This window comes from Odontesthes bonariensis, chromosome 7 (assembly GCF_027942865.1).
Source record: "Odontesthes bonariensis isolate fOdoBon6 chromosome 7, fOdoBon6.hap1, whole genome shotgun sequence".
Classification (NCBI taxonomy): Eukaryota; Metazoa; Chordata; class Actinopteri; order Atheriniformes; family Atherinopsidae; genus Odontesthes; species Odontesthes bonariensis.
Genome location: NC_134512.1, coordinates 23,607,613 through 23,622,508, shown reverse-complemented (window position 1 = coordinate 23,622,508; position 14,896 = coordinate 23,607,613). Strand labels below are relative to the sequence as shown.

General features: G+C 43.1%; 1 protein-coding gene across 1 annotated transcript; it reads left to right on the top strand.

The window, feature by feature from the left end:
• Positions 1-331: 331 nt before the first annotated feature.
• Positions 332-8,673, top strand: taf3 (TAF3 RNA polymerase II, TATA box binding protein (TBP)-associated facto). The gene is made up of 7 exons (XM_075470197.1): positions 332-710; positions 1,131-1,373; positions 2,000-3,828; positions 3,906-3,988; positions 5,937-6,210; positions 6,427-6,533; positions 7,795-8,673. Exons 1-7 carry the CDS (start codon positions 545-547, stop codon positions 7,907-7,909), a joined length of 2,817 nt encoding a protein of 938 aa, XP_075326312.1. The 5' UTR covers positions 332-544; the 3' UTR covers positions 7,910-8,673.
• The last annotated feature ends 6,223 nt before the right edge of the window (positions 8,674-14,896 follow it).

Genomic DNA, 14,896 nt, shown 5'->3' with positions numbered 1-14,896 from the left:
ACAGAACAAGTCGTAATGTTTGTACTTATTAGCACTGCGGCGCGTGTGTGACTCAGCGGTGAGTAGCGAAAACCGAAACTGACCGTTGGTTTGTTCACTACGTGGAAATGCTCCAAAGCAAAATAACTGTGGACCCGTTTGCAGGCCGTCCTTTTCGGCAATGACAACAGTGACCATGTAACTGATCAAATGTTGACCTTATGCCTCTGACCTGACCGGCTCAGTTATGCCTGCTGCATGTCGTCCATTGTTGAGCCTTCTGCGCCTGCTCAGACGGCGGTGAACCGCTCGAACACAGGAGAGAGACGTAGGGAGGTGCTCACTTGTGCGCATGTGCAGACTAGATTTCGGGGATGGGTCTATCGATGGAATCAAGATGGCGACTCTGGCAAAAGCGCCAATATATTTACTGAAGTAGATGTCCAAAATTAACCAAGTTAGTGGGTTTTCCCAAGCCCCTAAGGGGTTCTGTGAAACATGAAGACCGGGAACATGCCTTTGGAGAGGAACTGACCGGGATTTATACCGCAACAAAGTCAGCGAGATGTGCGAGAGCTATGCCCGCTCGCTGCTGCGTGTTTCGGTGGCGCAGATCTGCCAGGCTCTGGGTTGGGATGCGGTTCAGCTCACTGCGTGCGATCTGCTGTCCGATGTGCTGCATAGATACATTCAGCAGCTGGCCAGAGGTTGCCACCGGTACTCTGAGTTGTGTAAGTGCTGTCTCTGACATTTTGATTACTTTTTTAACCAATAAACCCAAAGTAGTCGGTCACGTTGTTGTTGACTCGCTCTGAGGCTGGCGCCCCCTAGCATAGGTTGATGTGTCAAAAAGTACAGTAGCTACATATCGCAGCCGCAGCTATATGTATATATTTCTGTTTCTCCTTTGTTCTAGTTATTTTTTACCACCAGAAGTAGATGCTCAATGTATTGGCTTCCTGTTTCATCTGTAAAATTACTCTTTTTTTTCAGTCTGAAACCTGTTGAGCATCATTTCTGGTTTCAGCCAAGGAACCTCCTTGTATGCAGTCAAACTTTTTTCTCAACTGCTGCAGCATAGTTCAGGGGGAAAAAGCATCACATATAGGTTGTGCGGGTTTCAAATACCTTTCTTTGGTTCTGTGTTTAAGATGGAAGAACTGATCCGGTGCTGGACGATGTCAGCCAGGCCTTCAGACTGTTGGGGGTGAGTCTGAGCGAACTGGAGGACTATGTCAACAACCTGGAGCCTGTGGCCTTTGCCCATCAGACACCGCTCTTTCCTGTTAGCAAAAACAATCTCCTGCAGTTTCCTCAGCCTGGAGCCAGAGATGCAGAGGAAAGAAAGGATTACATTCCAGATTACATGCCACCCCTGGTCTCTTTACAAGAAGGTCAGTACATTTGTTGGCCATATGCAGGTTGCTGAGCACGTACAGTTTGTTGTGCAGACCGACAGCTTTATTTTTGGTCAGTTCCTGGAGCGGGGGGGATATTTATCAGCTAGTGCAAAGGGGCTAGCTTGCCTGACCTTTAGAGTCGACAACAAAAAAGTACTGCTATCACTTCCTTGAATATTTATTGACTGATGTACAACTTTATTTGCATTTACACTAGAACGTGAAAGTGAATAACTTGTCTCTTGTCCCTTGTTGTGGTTTGTGTAGCTGCTTTACTTCTACTAACTTTTCCATGGTTTGAACATCAGTGATTATATCCCCAGTGACATCTTTATGGCAGGGCTGTCACATATACTGTAACACTTAGTTTAAGACATTATTAAGATTATGTTACATGTTTAATTTTGAATGGAATGGAAATTGCTTTTTTTTCCAACTGTCTCCATTCAGACAGTTTCTAAAACTTTTTAACACACGTTTAGAAAATGTTAAAACTGCAGTGTCTTATTTACAGTATTTTTGCTCTCTGTCAGAGTGGTGTACTAATTGAGTATGAACTATCTACATAGTTTCATTGTAAGTCTTGGACTTGAATTCATTTTTGTCTCCTTCCCATGTAGAAGAGGAGGAGGAAGAGGTCCCTGCTGACATGGGCACATCAGCTGAAGCTATGCAGGTGGCGCTGGAAGAGGATGAGGAGGAAGCGGACGAAGATGAGGCGGTCAATGACGAAAACCACCCGCTAAAGAGGCACCTGGACAGCCCTGACGCAGCTTTGGGCATGATGCCCACCTCCAAGAGACCACGCATGTACCCTGGCCTCAGCCCTGAATGGGGGGTTGAACCCAGGGAGCCCCTCACCTCCCTCAACCCGCAGCGCGTTCCCCCCGGCATACTGCCTTCTCATGACAGCCTTGACCCCCTGTCACCTGAAGCGCCATCTGCAGCCCTGCCTTCATTTAGACCTCTGCCGATAATACCGAAACACACCGATCAAAAGGGCCTCACCACTCCAGCGAGGAAGCCTAAGGTCTCATCACCCGGTAGACAACGAACTAAGTCCCCAAAAGGGGTTATTCCGGTTCCAGTGGTTGGTAGTCCCATCCATTCTCCAAAACCATCTAAAGAAAGGAAGAAATCCCCAGGCAGGACAAAGAGTCCTAAAAGCCCCAAGAGCCCAAAGATGAGTTCAGCTAAAATGCCTCAACCTCCGAGCAAGACAGATGGTCTGCATAAGCTACCGCTGTCTGCTCTGAGCGAGAGAATGGGCAAAGAGAACATTCATATGCGCCGGAATATCGAGGACAGGGAGCTAGCTGAAGGCCCTTTCAAGAAACTAGAGCCCGATAATGCAGCCATTGATGACTCTATAGATGCTGTAATAGCCAGAGCATGTGCTGAGCGGGAACCTGATCCTTTTGCTTTCTCCTCGGGCTCTGATTCAGATAGCAATGGATTCTCCAGCCCCAGGAGGCTGACCATTATGGAGCCGTCTACACCTAAAGTCCCCATAGGGGCTGGCAATGTGTTAAAAGACACATCAACACCAATTCACCTACAGGTGCCCACAGGCCTTGGAAACTGGACTATGGAGGATTCAATCAATGAGGTGATCCGGAAGGCCAACCAGGGGGGTCCGTCTGCCCCCCCTCAAAATCAAGCAGAATATGTGTCGTCAGGGTCGGCCTCACCACCCACCCCCGAGCCTCTGATGAAGGTGTTTGAGGAGAAGAACAAGATCGTGTCATCGTTAGAAGTGAAGAAAAAGCTGAAGAAGGAGCTCAAAACTAAGATGAAGAAGAAGGAGAAAGATAAGCCAAAAGACAAAGACCGGGAAAAGGACAAGAGCAAGCTCAAAGAGAAAAACAAGGATAAGAACAGGGACAAAAACAAAGAATTTTCCAAGGATATCAAGATACCATGGAAGGAGTTCGGCTTGAAAGATGAAGACCGCTTTTTCCCGCAAGACTTTACTCTGCCTGAGGGCTCCATCAAAATTAAATCGAGAGATCCGGATGGCCCCAAGAAGGAGAAAGAGAAACATAAAGACAAAAAGAAGGACAAAGAAAAAAGTAAAAAAGACAAGGAGAAGAGGGACAAGGGCAAGGATAGGAACAAGGAGGACAAGCAGAGATCATCTGCTTTGTCCCCCTTTGTCCTTAGTGAAATCCCTCCCCTGTTCAGCCCCTCAACCTGCCTGCGCGTGCCCTCCATGCTGCCTTCCTTGGCCCCGATCCTTCAGGATAAGGAAGTAAAGAGCAAGGAAAAAGACAAGAAAAAAGACAAGAAAGAGAAGAAGAAGAAGAAGGACAAGGAGAAGGACAAGGAGAGAGAAAAGGCCAAAGAGAAGGAGCGGGAGAAAGAAGAGAAGAGGAAAGAAAAAGAGAGAGAAAAGGAGAAGCGGGAAAAGGAGAAAGAGAAAGAAAAGGAGAGGTTTCGATTGGAGAAGGTAGGTACTGTTTTTGTTTTACCGTTATGTCTGTGTGTGTTAAGCTGTCACTGACCTCATCCTTCCTGTCTGCTCAGGTGAAAATGGACACTCCAGCAGCCTTACCATCTCCAGTCATCCCCAGACTGACCCTCAGGGTGGGAGCAGGACAGGACAAAATGTAAGTACCGAAAGACGGTAAACATTTCAGAACTACTGATTAGATACGTATTAAAGGCGGAGCAAATTGAACTGTTTCACATTGTGTTGGGTTGCGTAATCTACAGCATCATTTTCCTTAAGAGCGTCGTTTTGTTCTCTTGAGAACCTGAGAACAGAAGAATGTTTTTATGAACCAAAATAATCACTCGGATTTGGAGGAAGGTGGTATTCCTTGGACTGGATGAAGTATGAAATTTTCTGCCTGAAAAGTCATTTAAGCCACTGAGCATAGGTGTTAGACTTAAAAGTGCAGTTGCTGACTTTCAAATATGGTGGAGTGCAGGTATTAAAGGGGAACTCCGGGGAATTTGAAGCACATTCCCATTGCTAGAGGTTGTCAAATACTGACAGTAGGACACAGACTGGTGCAAATCGGCGCTCCCTGTGCGGCGATAGCGCTGTTTGCGCAGCCTGTCATGCTAGCCAAATACGTGGTGGCCAATGGGCAATAATAAACCTTCCATGTAAAACAACAACTTGCACACTGCAGAAACGTCACACCACTTTATAAACCATCCGACAATAAAGTCACAAGCCTTACCATCAAAACCATATGCATGGTTCTCACATTACTGGCATGGGGACGTTACAAAACAACTTTATAAACAGCATGTCACTCACCGGCTGGTTGTAGGCTCGCGCATGTGAAAGCCCAAAAGAGTCAATGGACGATAATCCCATATACGAAACAATTATCTTCTCTAGAAAAAAACTGCATTCAAGTATTTAAAACATTACAACAATATATTACAACAATATTGTTGTAATGTTTTAAATACTTGAACGCAGTTTTTTTCTAGAGAAGATAATTGTTTTGTATATGGGAGTATCGTCCATTGACTCTTTTGGGCTTTCACATGTACGCGCCTACCGACAACCGGTAAGTGACATGCTGTTTATAAAGTTGTTTTGTAACGTCCCCATGCCAGTAATGTGGGAACCATGCATATGGTTTTGATGGCAAGGCTTGTGACTTTATTGTCGGATGGTTTATGAAGTGGTGTGACGTTTCTGCAGTGTGCAAGTTGTTGTTTTACATGGAAGGGTTATTATTGCCATTGGCCACCACGTATTTGGCTAGCATGACAGGCTGCGCAAACAGCCCAATCGCCGCACAGGGAGCGCCGATTTGCACCGGTCTGTGTCCTACTGTCAGTATTTGACAACCTCTAGCAATGGGATTGCGCTTCAAATGCCCCGGAGTTCCCCTTTAAGTTGCAAAAAAAAAAAAAAACAGAAAAGTCTGGTAAAGTGACACTAACTTTAAAGATGCTTTAGTCAGTCTGTATGTTAACATTCCGCCACTGATTGTTCTTGGCTTGTTACATAGTGGATGTTAAACCTAATTACTCTCTGCATCATTCTGAAAAAAGCGGCATTAGTGCAGTTGTATTGACACTTACATTATTCAGTATATTTGTAATATTCTTCTTTTAATGTTTTGAATGAAAGGTATCTCCTAGTTTTAGTCTGAATATAAAAAAAAAACTGCAACTGTTCGGTGCCTTTGTGCTTAGAATTTGTGAACTGGCTCCGTTTCATTTGTCTTCAAGTTGCACTTTAACTCCGTTTGTACGCCATGTTTAATGAAGCCACGCTAATATTGACAGCTTGTTTTCAGGGAATATAAGATACGAGGTGCTGCTGGAAAACAGCCTAGAATAAAACCTTCAGTGAACAAGCAAATAAATTGAGGTTGTCTTTTTTTTTTTTCAGACGAGTGCATTCAAAAACATATTTCAGATGTTTGTAGTGTATTTTAGGTGTCCCCTGGCCTTGCATATTTAACCACACGCATCGACTAACTTAGTGGCTGTATAGATCTTCTATCTCTCACTCTGTGCTGTCGCTCGCAGTGAGAGGTCCTCTGTTCTTACCGACTTGTTCTCTTCTCTGTCCGTCACCAGCGTTATCAGCAAAGTGGTTCCAAATTCAGAGCCCAAGACGCCAGCCCCCAGGATTCCCGCTGCCAAGTCGGGGCCTGGGAATCGTCCCCGGACACCCCCACCACCTCCGATACTCGCCCCCGTCGCACCGACTCTGCCCCCGCCCCCCTCCCCACTTCCACCCCCTCGCCCCCCGATGTCGACGTTGTTCTCTCCACCCTCTATGCTGCCTCATGCTGCTTCCATCAAGACGCCGGTCCGAAGCGTGGTAACTGAGACCGTCAGTACTTATGTGGTAAGTTCCTGTGCGCTAAATGTGTGTTGAGACGTTTCACAAGTTTCAGCTTTACCGGGGCTTTAAAAGTGCGGGTGAGAAGTCCATTAAGCATACCTGAGCTAAAAGGAGACGTGTAATACTGTACTGTTTTCTCCTTTTTTCAGTAATCCATGACTTTTATGTACTAGTTATGTTGCTGCTGCGATGCTTTATTGTCCCTCCGATTTATTAAAGATCCGAGACGAGTGGGGGAACCAGATCTGGATCTGTCCTGGTTGCAACAAACCTGATGATGGCAGTCCCATGATAGGATGTGACGACTGTGACGACTGGTATCATTGGTAAGCCATTTACTGCTCTGAAACCCTCATCTGGTCCAATTCATCTCTTCTATTCTGTATATTTTTAACATTATAAACGTCTGTATTTGTTCCTTGTTTGTAAAAATGAAAGGTTTTTGAAAAATTCCCGGTTTGTTAGCTATCCTTGTTTTGGGGCCACAGGAGTGGAGATTCCATGTCATTTCAACCATTTTTAACCCCTTTTTGTTACCGTTGAAGGATGGATTTTTTGTGACGGAGAATTCAACACACAGACTCAGACACACAACCTTATTACTAGGGAGCTGGCCAAGTAAAATCAGCAGCAATCAAGTGATTCAGAAATGTACATTGCCACGTGCAGCTCCTCCACAAAATGCCTTGAAAATGTCCAGGCTGCAGGGCTTGTGTGACTTATGGCTTAAAGGGATAGTTCGCCTCTTTTGACATGAAGCTGGTTGACATCCCATACTAGCAACATGAACATTGACCTACCCCCCGCTGCGTCCTGTGAGCCGAGTTCCAGCCTCATTTTGGCGTTGACGAAGGTAGTCCGGCTAGTTGGCTGGGGCCCCAAAAATAAAGCGTTTTGCTTCTTAAAACAATATGTCTCCAAAAGAGTAATACATTTGCATCAAAAAATCGTTCTCCAGGAAAAAGTCAGACCTCACAATCGCTTGGCACTATTTTCTCTACCTTCGTATCACTGCGTGCTGCCACCTGCCGACAGCCGCGCCTGTTACGGTGTTTGCTGCTCGGAAGCAGGGGAATGCTTGGAGAGAAGATAGCGCCAAGCGATTGTGAGCTCTGACTTTTTTCTGGATAACGATTTTGTGATGATTTTGTGACACTCTTTTGAACGCATATTGTTTTGAGAAGCAAAATGTTTTATTTTTGGGGCCCCAGCCAACTAGCCGGACTACCTTCGTCAATGCCAAAACTCGGCCGGGACTCGGCTCACAGGACGCAGTCGGGGGTAAGTCAATGTTCACAAACGATATTGCTAGTATGGGATGTCATACAGCTTCATGTCAAAAGAGGCAAACTATCCTACTATCCTAACTAGGTTTGCCATATATGAGACCCTGGCTGGGACGATCTGTGATTTTTGGCCGTCGCAGCAGTTCTAAACCGTCGCGTCGACTGCTCGTCCCGCTCGTGTCTTTTTGTCATATGAAAAAAATAAAAAAAGAAACGCCACATGGACGTTGTTTACAAGGTTACCTAAAATCAGTCTTGCATCTTTTAACTGACACAAATTTCCTTCCTTTTGTCTGCTCAGGCCTTGCGTAGGGGTCGTTTCAGAGCCTCCCGAGGACCAGCAGTGGTTCTGCGTCAAATGTTGCAGCAAGAAGAAGGACAAAAAACACAAGAAAAGAAAACACAAACCACACTGAGCCTATGCAAAAAGCACATATTTCGGACTAAAGCCATCACTGAACACTCATGGCACTGCTGTAAAAATTAAAAAAAGACAAAAGAAAGTTAGAATTGTGGCTGACTTGACTTCTTGATGATTTTTTTAATGATGTCAGCCATGATGCATTGTGAGTTGGTTAAAATGAAAGAAAAAAAAAAAAGGCTTTAACCAGCACATATTCAGCCTTAGTTCTTATGTGGGCTCTGCCCCCACCCCCTGTAAATTGCTTGTTTTTTGTTTTGGATGTCCAGTTGTAGGAGATCTTGACAATTATGTCTGTATGACCGCAACTTCTGTAAGATCAGGGCTCAAAGCAGAGGAGAGAGCAGCTGCCATCTGTCGTCTTTATTTCTGTTTGCTTCACGTCGCCACCGCAGGAGTGACCTCCGCGTCAAAAACCTCTCTCTGGTTTTTCTGCAGTAACATTGAAATGTCATGTACATAATGATGTTTGCATCGGGCATGTATAAATGTGTAAATACCAACCTCCAAGCCAAGTGCATTTTGTTCTTAGGATTCTGACTCGCTAAAACCATTTTCAGACATTGGTTTTTAAATCCGACAATTTTCTGTAATTTCTGTACATTTTTTTAAATTTAAAGTTTGTATTTTTATTTTTTTTCCTTTACATGGATTAGTCCTGGAATTATACTGTAGCTGTGCTTGTAATGTAATTCATTTTGCTGATCCTTCATTATTAAAGATAAACAGTCTGTGCACTCGCAGACTTTAAGACGTAAATCTCATGACCGTTATAAGTGTTCCCAGATTTGTTTGCTTTCAGATACTGTTTACTTTCAACTTTAGACTTCATAACATTTATGCTTTTTTTTTTTTTGAGAATTATCATTATCTTTATTATTTGCCCTTGCTATGAAAAAAAAAAAAATAGATTGGAAATATTTTTAACAAATCAAGTTTCGCATGTTGAACTTTGTTCCTGCTTGTTTCAGCCGGTGTTGTGAGTCCCGGATGGTCCCTTGCATTGGTCTGTTCGGTGCGTTCAAGGCTACTCTGCTTATCCTAAAAATCTGCATGCACTTAGTGCAGTTTATCGTCTGGACTAATTGAGGAACTAATGTTCTGAAACTGCTTCCCCTCCCATTTGTGCTCGTATTATTTCCTTTCCATGAATGGCCACACGGTGTCATTCTTTACACAGAAACTGGCTCGCTGCTCCTCAGGTGCAAGACTGCACGACGGATTGCATGACACAGGTTTCCCCACTTTATGAATGTAAGATATGCAACAGGTATCTTTTACTGAATGCATGTGGAATCTTTAAATCGAACATGCGTGTCCCGTCAGACCAGTTCTGCGTTGCTTTTTGCAGTTAGGTTAGTTTTCCATCTCCAAACTCGCCTGTTTTCAGATGATCTGCGTTTGTCTTATGACGAGGTATTTTTGCCTAAAGTGTGAAAACTAATGTTGCTTTGTTTCAAAGTAGTCTTAAAAAGATTCAGCTGACAATGAGAGGTCAAAACTTGGGGAAAAAAGCCTTTTAGATAGAGGAAACCCTCTTGAAACAGCTGCGCATTTGAGGTACAAACGCTGGGAAATCAGATGCTTCAGAAGAGTTGGCAAAGTCACAAAAACACACAATAAGAGGAGGCACCAGGTTTTACAGATCAAGAGGTTGGACCTGAAGCTGGATCACAAGTGGATTCAGGGGCCCCACGAAGTCAGTTACATTCAAAAACATGTTTCTACAGGACAGCGCTCCATAACATGCATCCAAGTACTCCACTTTGTAGGCCAGCACAGACCTCAAAGATGACTGAGGTATGATCAGGCCTCTTTCCTCATCTTTCTGTGAGTTCTGCTTTGAAATTGTATTCTTTTTTTCTTTTCTTTTTTTAATATGTCCAATTTGCATTGCATTGCTTTTCTTAGAACTTCGTTGAAAAAGCTCTGGTTACTGTGAAGAAGACTGACTGGCTCACTCATGTGTTAACAGCTTCCCTAAAACCTGAGAGCAGACAAGTGAGCTTGAAAGTAAAATCATTTGTTAATTACTTGACAACTAACCGTGTGACTCATTGCACTGGAAAAAAAAGATAAAAACTAATTTCCTCTTTCTTTCTTTCTTTCTTTTTTTTTTAAATTCAGTCCGAGGACATTGTTTGACTCAAAAATGAAATGAATCCCAAGGAATAAAATGTCCCTTATGACTGTGTACGCAGTGTAAAAGTGTCATCCTTTGCAAGAGACCCTACAGATATATTTTACCACTTCTCAGAAGCCATGGAGACAGCTTTGAACAGAAAAAGAAAACGCTTCCCCGAGTTATCAGTCAGCATTTCATGATGGGGGCCCTCCATGTCTGATGTCACTTTTTCCACTCTTTGAAGTGACGTGCGCTGGTGAAATGCTGCCAGGATACGGAGGACTCAGTTGTTTTGCAGATTATCAGAAGGTTTTAATGCAGAGTCATCAGTGACTTTACTGCCTGAATTTCTTCACCAGCTTTACTGTAGTTCCACTGTATTCACTTCCGGGAACAGGCTGCAGATCAGTGCTGCCTGACAGAAGAAGTCTAGTTGTCACGTATCAAAGCGTATCAGCATTTTTTGCGGCTTCAAAGTAAAGCTGTTTCATTAATAATAAACACTACTTGGAAATCTATTATTTAATAGAGCAGCGTAGTGACTGGAGAAGGCTGAATGATCTCTCAAGAAAAACCTGGGAAAAATCTTTACAAGTTCAGCATTAGAGAGAGATCACGGCATGAATTGGTCTCATTGAATATCATATATATATTCACTTTAATCATCTCATTCATTATAAGTGGGAAACATACTGCATAGAATCTTCTTGTATTGATTGCTGTTTAACACCGGCCTGATTGTTTCTGTTCATTTCAACTGACATATAATGGGCCCCTACTGCAGCCAGGATTGGCCCGTGATAAACAGTGCTTTTGCTCTCAGGAAGTGTACATTTTAGGTCAGGATGCTGGCAAATTCTGGACAGACAACACGCACCTCCCTCGTTCACTTTTAAACCTGTGAAAAATTCATCTCACTCATTCACTCCTCTCTCTCTTTGAACGTGTCTCTGCCTCAGATGGCCTTAGAGGAAATCGACTCTGCATCTGCTGATAACACTGAACAAAAGAGGAAGTGGAAAAGATGATGTGCGACCCAGGAAAAGGGAAGTAAAGGGACTTCTGGCCATGCAAAATATGATGACATTTCAAAGCTTTTTTTTGCTTTTTTTTAATCGCAGGCAATGAATTCACTCATGCAGCCGTCACTTCAGTTAACACAGAAGCGGCGCTGGAATGCAGTATGCTAAATGACTAATAAAGCCCTTCAGTTATGAATCATAACCTGATAAGTTTAATTTGAACCAAAATGCAGTTGCTAAGGGAGAAGAGACGGGTAGCAGTGTCTTCTTGAGAGCATGGCGGTTCTAACTGCACTCATGGTTTTTCTGTGTCACTCAACCCTCCTCAGTTTCACCAGCTGGTGTCAGGTGTCCTACTGTTGAAGTTGGTTGCTAACATCTGTTGGATCATAAATTCTACTGTCCGCTGCCTGTAAATATAGAGTCCTGGAACAGCAACATAATACATTATTATTTCTTTTGAGGTAAAAGAAGGAAAGAAGTGTTCACTTGATGTCTCTACGCATCAACAGCCCGTTTCCTCTAAAATGGATGCTATGGTGATGTTGTACAAAATATACTGCAAGCTGCCCATTAACCTTTGTTGGTTTCAACTTGAATTAGCTTTAATTCTTCAGTCAAACCTTGTCCCAACGGTATTTGGCTCACTCTCTATACAGAACACGATGTTCACCGAGCTGAGACGGTTCCGGTTTTTACCAACAAAAACACAGACGGTATTTGTCTGTGCGAATAGTCCCAAGGGGGCACACGAATGGTGAAAAGGGAAAGCTTTCGCTCTTCATTTGAAGCCACCTGCAGTGCTTCAAACGTGTGGTGTTATATTTGCCTTATTACACTGCAGGCATGAGTGCATTTTGTTTTCCAGCCGCGACACGCACTGAAACCCACCAACACTCCCTTTCACATTACAGTGCATCTGTACAGGATGCGGCTGCTTCTTACACCGATAAATCTTCAATGTGTCTGCTTTCCCGAGTTCAGTTTGCTACGAAAGTGTGCGTTTTATACATCATTCCCATAGAAGATGATTTCACCTCACCGCATGATTTTCTCATCCGTGAAGGATTAGGAGACACAACATTATCATCATGCATGCTTCCAGTGGCGCTCTCACGTGTTAGTGGATCAGATTCTTTGTGCGGCGTGATGCCTGTGGGTCTGACAGTCATACTAAGCAGCAACACATGATGAAAAAAAAAGAAGAGGATTTCAACATCGGTCCTTAAAATATTCATGTCAGCAGAAAGTACGTGGCTGAGCTGAAGAGGATTTTTTTTTGTCATGATAAGAGGAGGCAGATCACCTTCATACTAGTCTTCTCAGTTGTAAAACCCAGAAACTACTGATAATGACCCTGTTTTTAAATGACTTTCCCTACACAAATCTAAGGGGACACAACACGCATGGGAGAATGAGACCTACATCCAGATCCTCCTGGGTTCTGTGAAAATGATATTGTGTTAAATCACGCTCAAGTTTTTAATAGGGTGGCAAATGGCAGCAAAACACACAGCACACAAAGTGTTTGTGCTGCAATCTTCAGCAGCTGTAAAAGCTGCTTCGCCCTCTTCACACTGGAGACTTTACAGATCAGAAAACAGTCAAATGAGCTCTGGCCAATGCAAATCAAGATGTGACACTTCTTTTAAGTCAATAGACTGAATCCATCAGATAGGCTTTATGGTGTTTGAATGTAAAGAGAGTCTAACTTCTGTAGAATTACATGCAAGTATCTCATTTATGCTAAGGGCTATTGTACAACTCCAGTTCCGTAAAATGCTGGATCACAGTGTATAATGTGAATTAAAAACAGAATGGAATGATCTACAACGCTCATAAACCAAGGTTTTACTCACTATAGAACCCAGAAAATATATCAAACGTTGAGCTAATGTTTTTCATTAGAGATGTTAGCTCGTGTTGAATGTTGGGACAGGGCCATGTTTACCACTGTGTAGCATCCCCTCTTCTTTTAACAACAGTCTATGAACATCTGTGAACTGAGACGAGACCAGCTGTAAGACCTCTGGGAGAAGAATGTTGTATCATTCTTGTCTGATTTAGGATCCTAGCTGCTCAGCAGTCCTGGGTCTTTGTCCTAATTTGCTTTTCATGATACACTAAATGTTTTCAATTGTTGAAGGTCTGGACTGCAGTTAGTATAGAGTTTAGCACTGTCTTGTGAAGATATGCAAGGCCTTCCCTGAAAAAGACATCGTCTGGATAACTTTCCAATTGTGCAAATGAACCCACATACCATTAGAGATGCAGACTTTTGAACTGAGTGCTGATAACAAGCCGGATGGTCCCTCTCGTTTTTAGTCCAAAGGACTCAGCATCCATGATTTTGTAAAAGAATCTAAACTTTTTCATGAGTCTGACCACAGAACAATTTTTCAGTTTGCCTCAGTTCAATCATTTCAATTTTAGATGAGCCTCTGCCCAGAGAAGACAGCCGCAGTTGTGGATCATGTTCACAGTTGACTTCCTTTTTTGCATAACTATCTACATTTATGGGTGGCACAGCATGCCCATATTCATGGAGAATCTTGACAATATCATGCACTGTAGATCATGGAATATTAAACGTATCTGCCACTTTATGTTGGGGAACTTTATTATTATCATTATGAAATTGCTCCACAATTTGTAGAAGCAGTTTTTTGGCAGATTGTTGGACCTCTGCCCATCTTTACTTCTGAGAGACTCTGCCTCTCCAAGGTGCTCTCCGTATAACTATCCACGTTACTGACCTGTTGTCAGCCAACCTCATTAATGATGATACATTCCTCCAGCTGTTTCTTTTCGGTACCACCTATTGTTCCAGCGTGTTGTTGAATTCAGCACAACTTTTCTGTTGTTTCTGCCAAATGTCAAATTCAAGATGAACCCATATTTTTATTGAAAAAGTTAAATGTCTCACTGCTATGTTGTGTTTGATATATATATCAAATGTTCTATTGTGAATCTTTTAAAGAAAAAGAAAGTTTCAGAGATTTGCAAATCATTTCACTTCTGTTTTCTTTTTGTTATTTGTTTCTTTTAATGTTAAGATGGGGTCTTAACTATTTCAGAATTAGGGATTTAGCTTTGTGCTTTATGGTCCAGGCCCGTGTGAAAACCTGCAGGTATATCAGTGAAATAGTAGGCTAACCATCTGTAGCAGAGCTTTTACTTAGCCTTATTAAACAAGTATCTATGTTGATTGCAATGTTAGCTTACATGCTAAAATGCTATGTCTATCCCTTTTAACTCCATGATAACAGTGATGTGAGGCTGTCAGGAAAATTTCCACCTGTCACCTACGTGTTTATCATCAGCCAACTGATGGAGTATGATGTGCACTTTCTCTCGCTCAATGGAGAGTGTTTATAATGTTTACCCACAGTTGTGTTTATGTGCAGTTTAGGTGCTCAGTGATGGGCAGATTTCTGGTATAAGGGTCAGCTATGATGGCTGCAGTTTTTGGAAAATTAGGATCATTAAACTAATTTGCCTGATGATGGCCATTATTTGGGCCACTTATTCAAGTGGATGCTGGATCCAGAGAAATGTGTCACAGAACCAGGACTGGATCTGGATGTGAGATTTTGTGGCATCTGTGTCCTCTACTTTCCCCCTGGCTGACAGTGGGAATAAATCACCCATGGTCGATATTCTAAAGTTTTCCAAATATGGGTTTCAATTAGTACAAGAGTGCTGCTGTGGATACAGCTTTACAGCCTGAAAACTGGGCTGCCGCAGGCGGCACAATGCATTAGCACACGATGAGCTGTCAGAGAGGATTACTTCAGCCACCACAGTCAGCGAAGGGGGTGGGCGCCACTCTGCT

What these genes read in the sequence shown, in the direction of transcription:
- taf3 (XM_075470197.1), top strand. Translation starts at nt 545, where the DNA reads ATGTGCGAGAGCTATGCCCGCTCGCTGCTGCGTGTTTCGGTGGCGCAG. An exon ending in CCACCGGTACTCTGAGTTGT is followed by an intron (nt 711 to 1,130) that starts GTAAGTGCTGTC and finishes TCTGTGTTTAAG; the next exon opens with ATGGAAGAACTGATCCGGTG. An exon ending in GGAGCAGGACAGGACAAAAT is followed by an intron (nt 3,989 to 5,936) that starts GTAAGTACCGAA and finishes GTCCGTCACCAG; the next exon opens with CGTTATCAGCAAAGTGGTTC.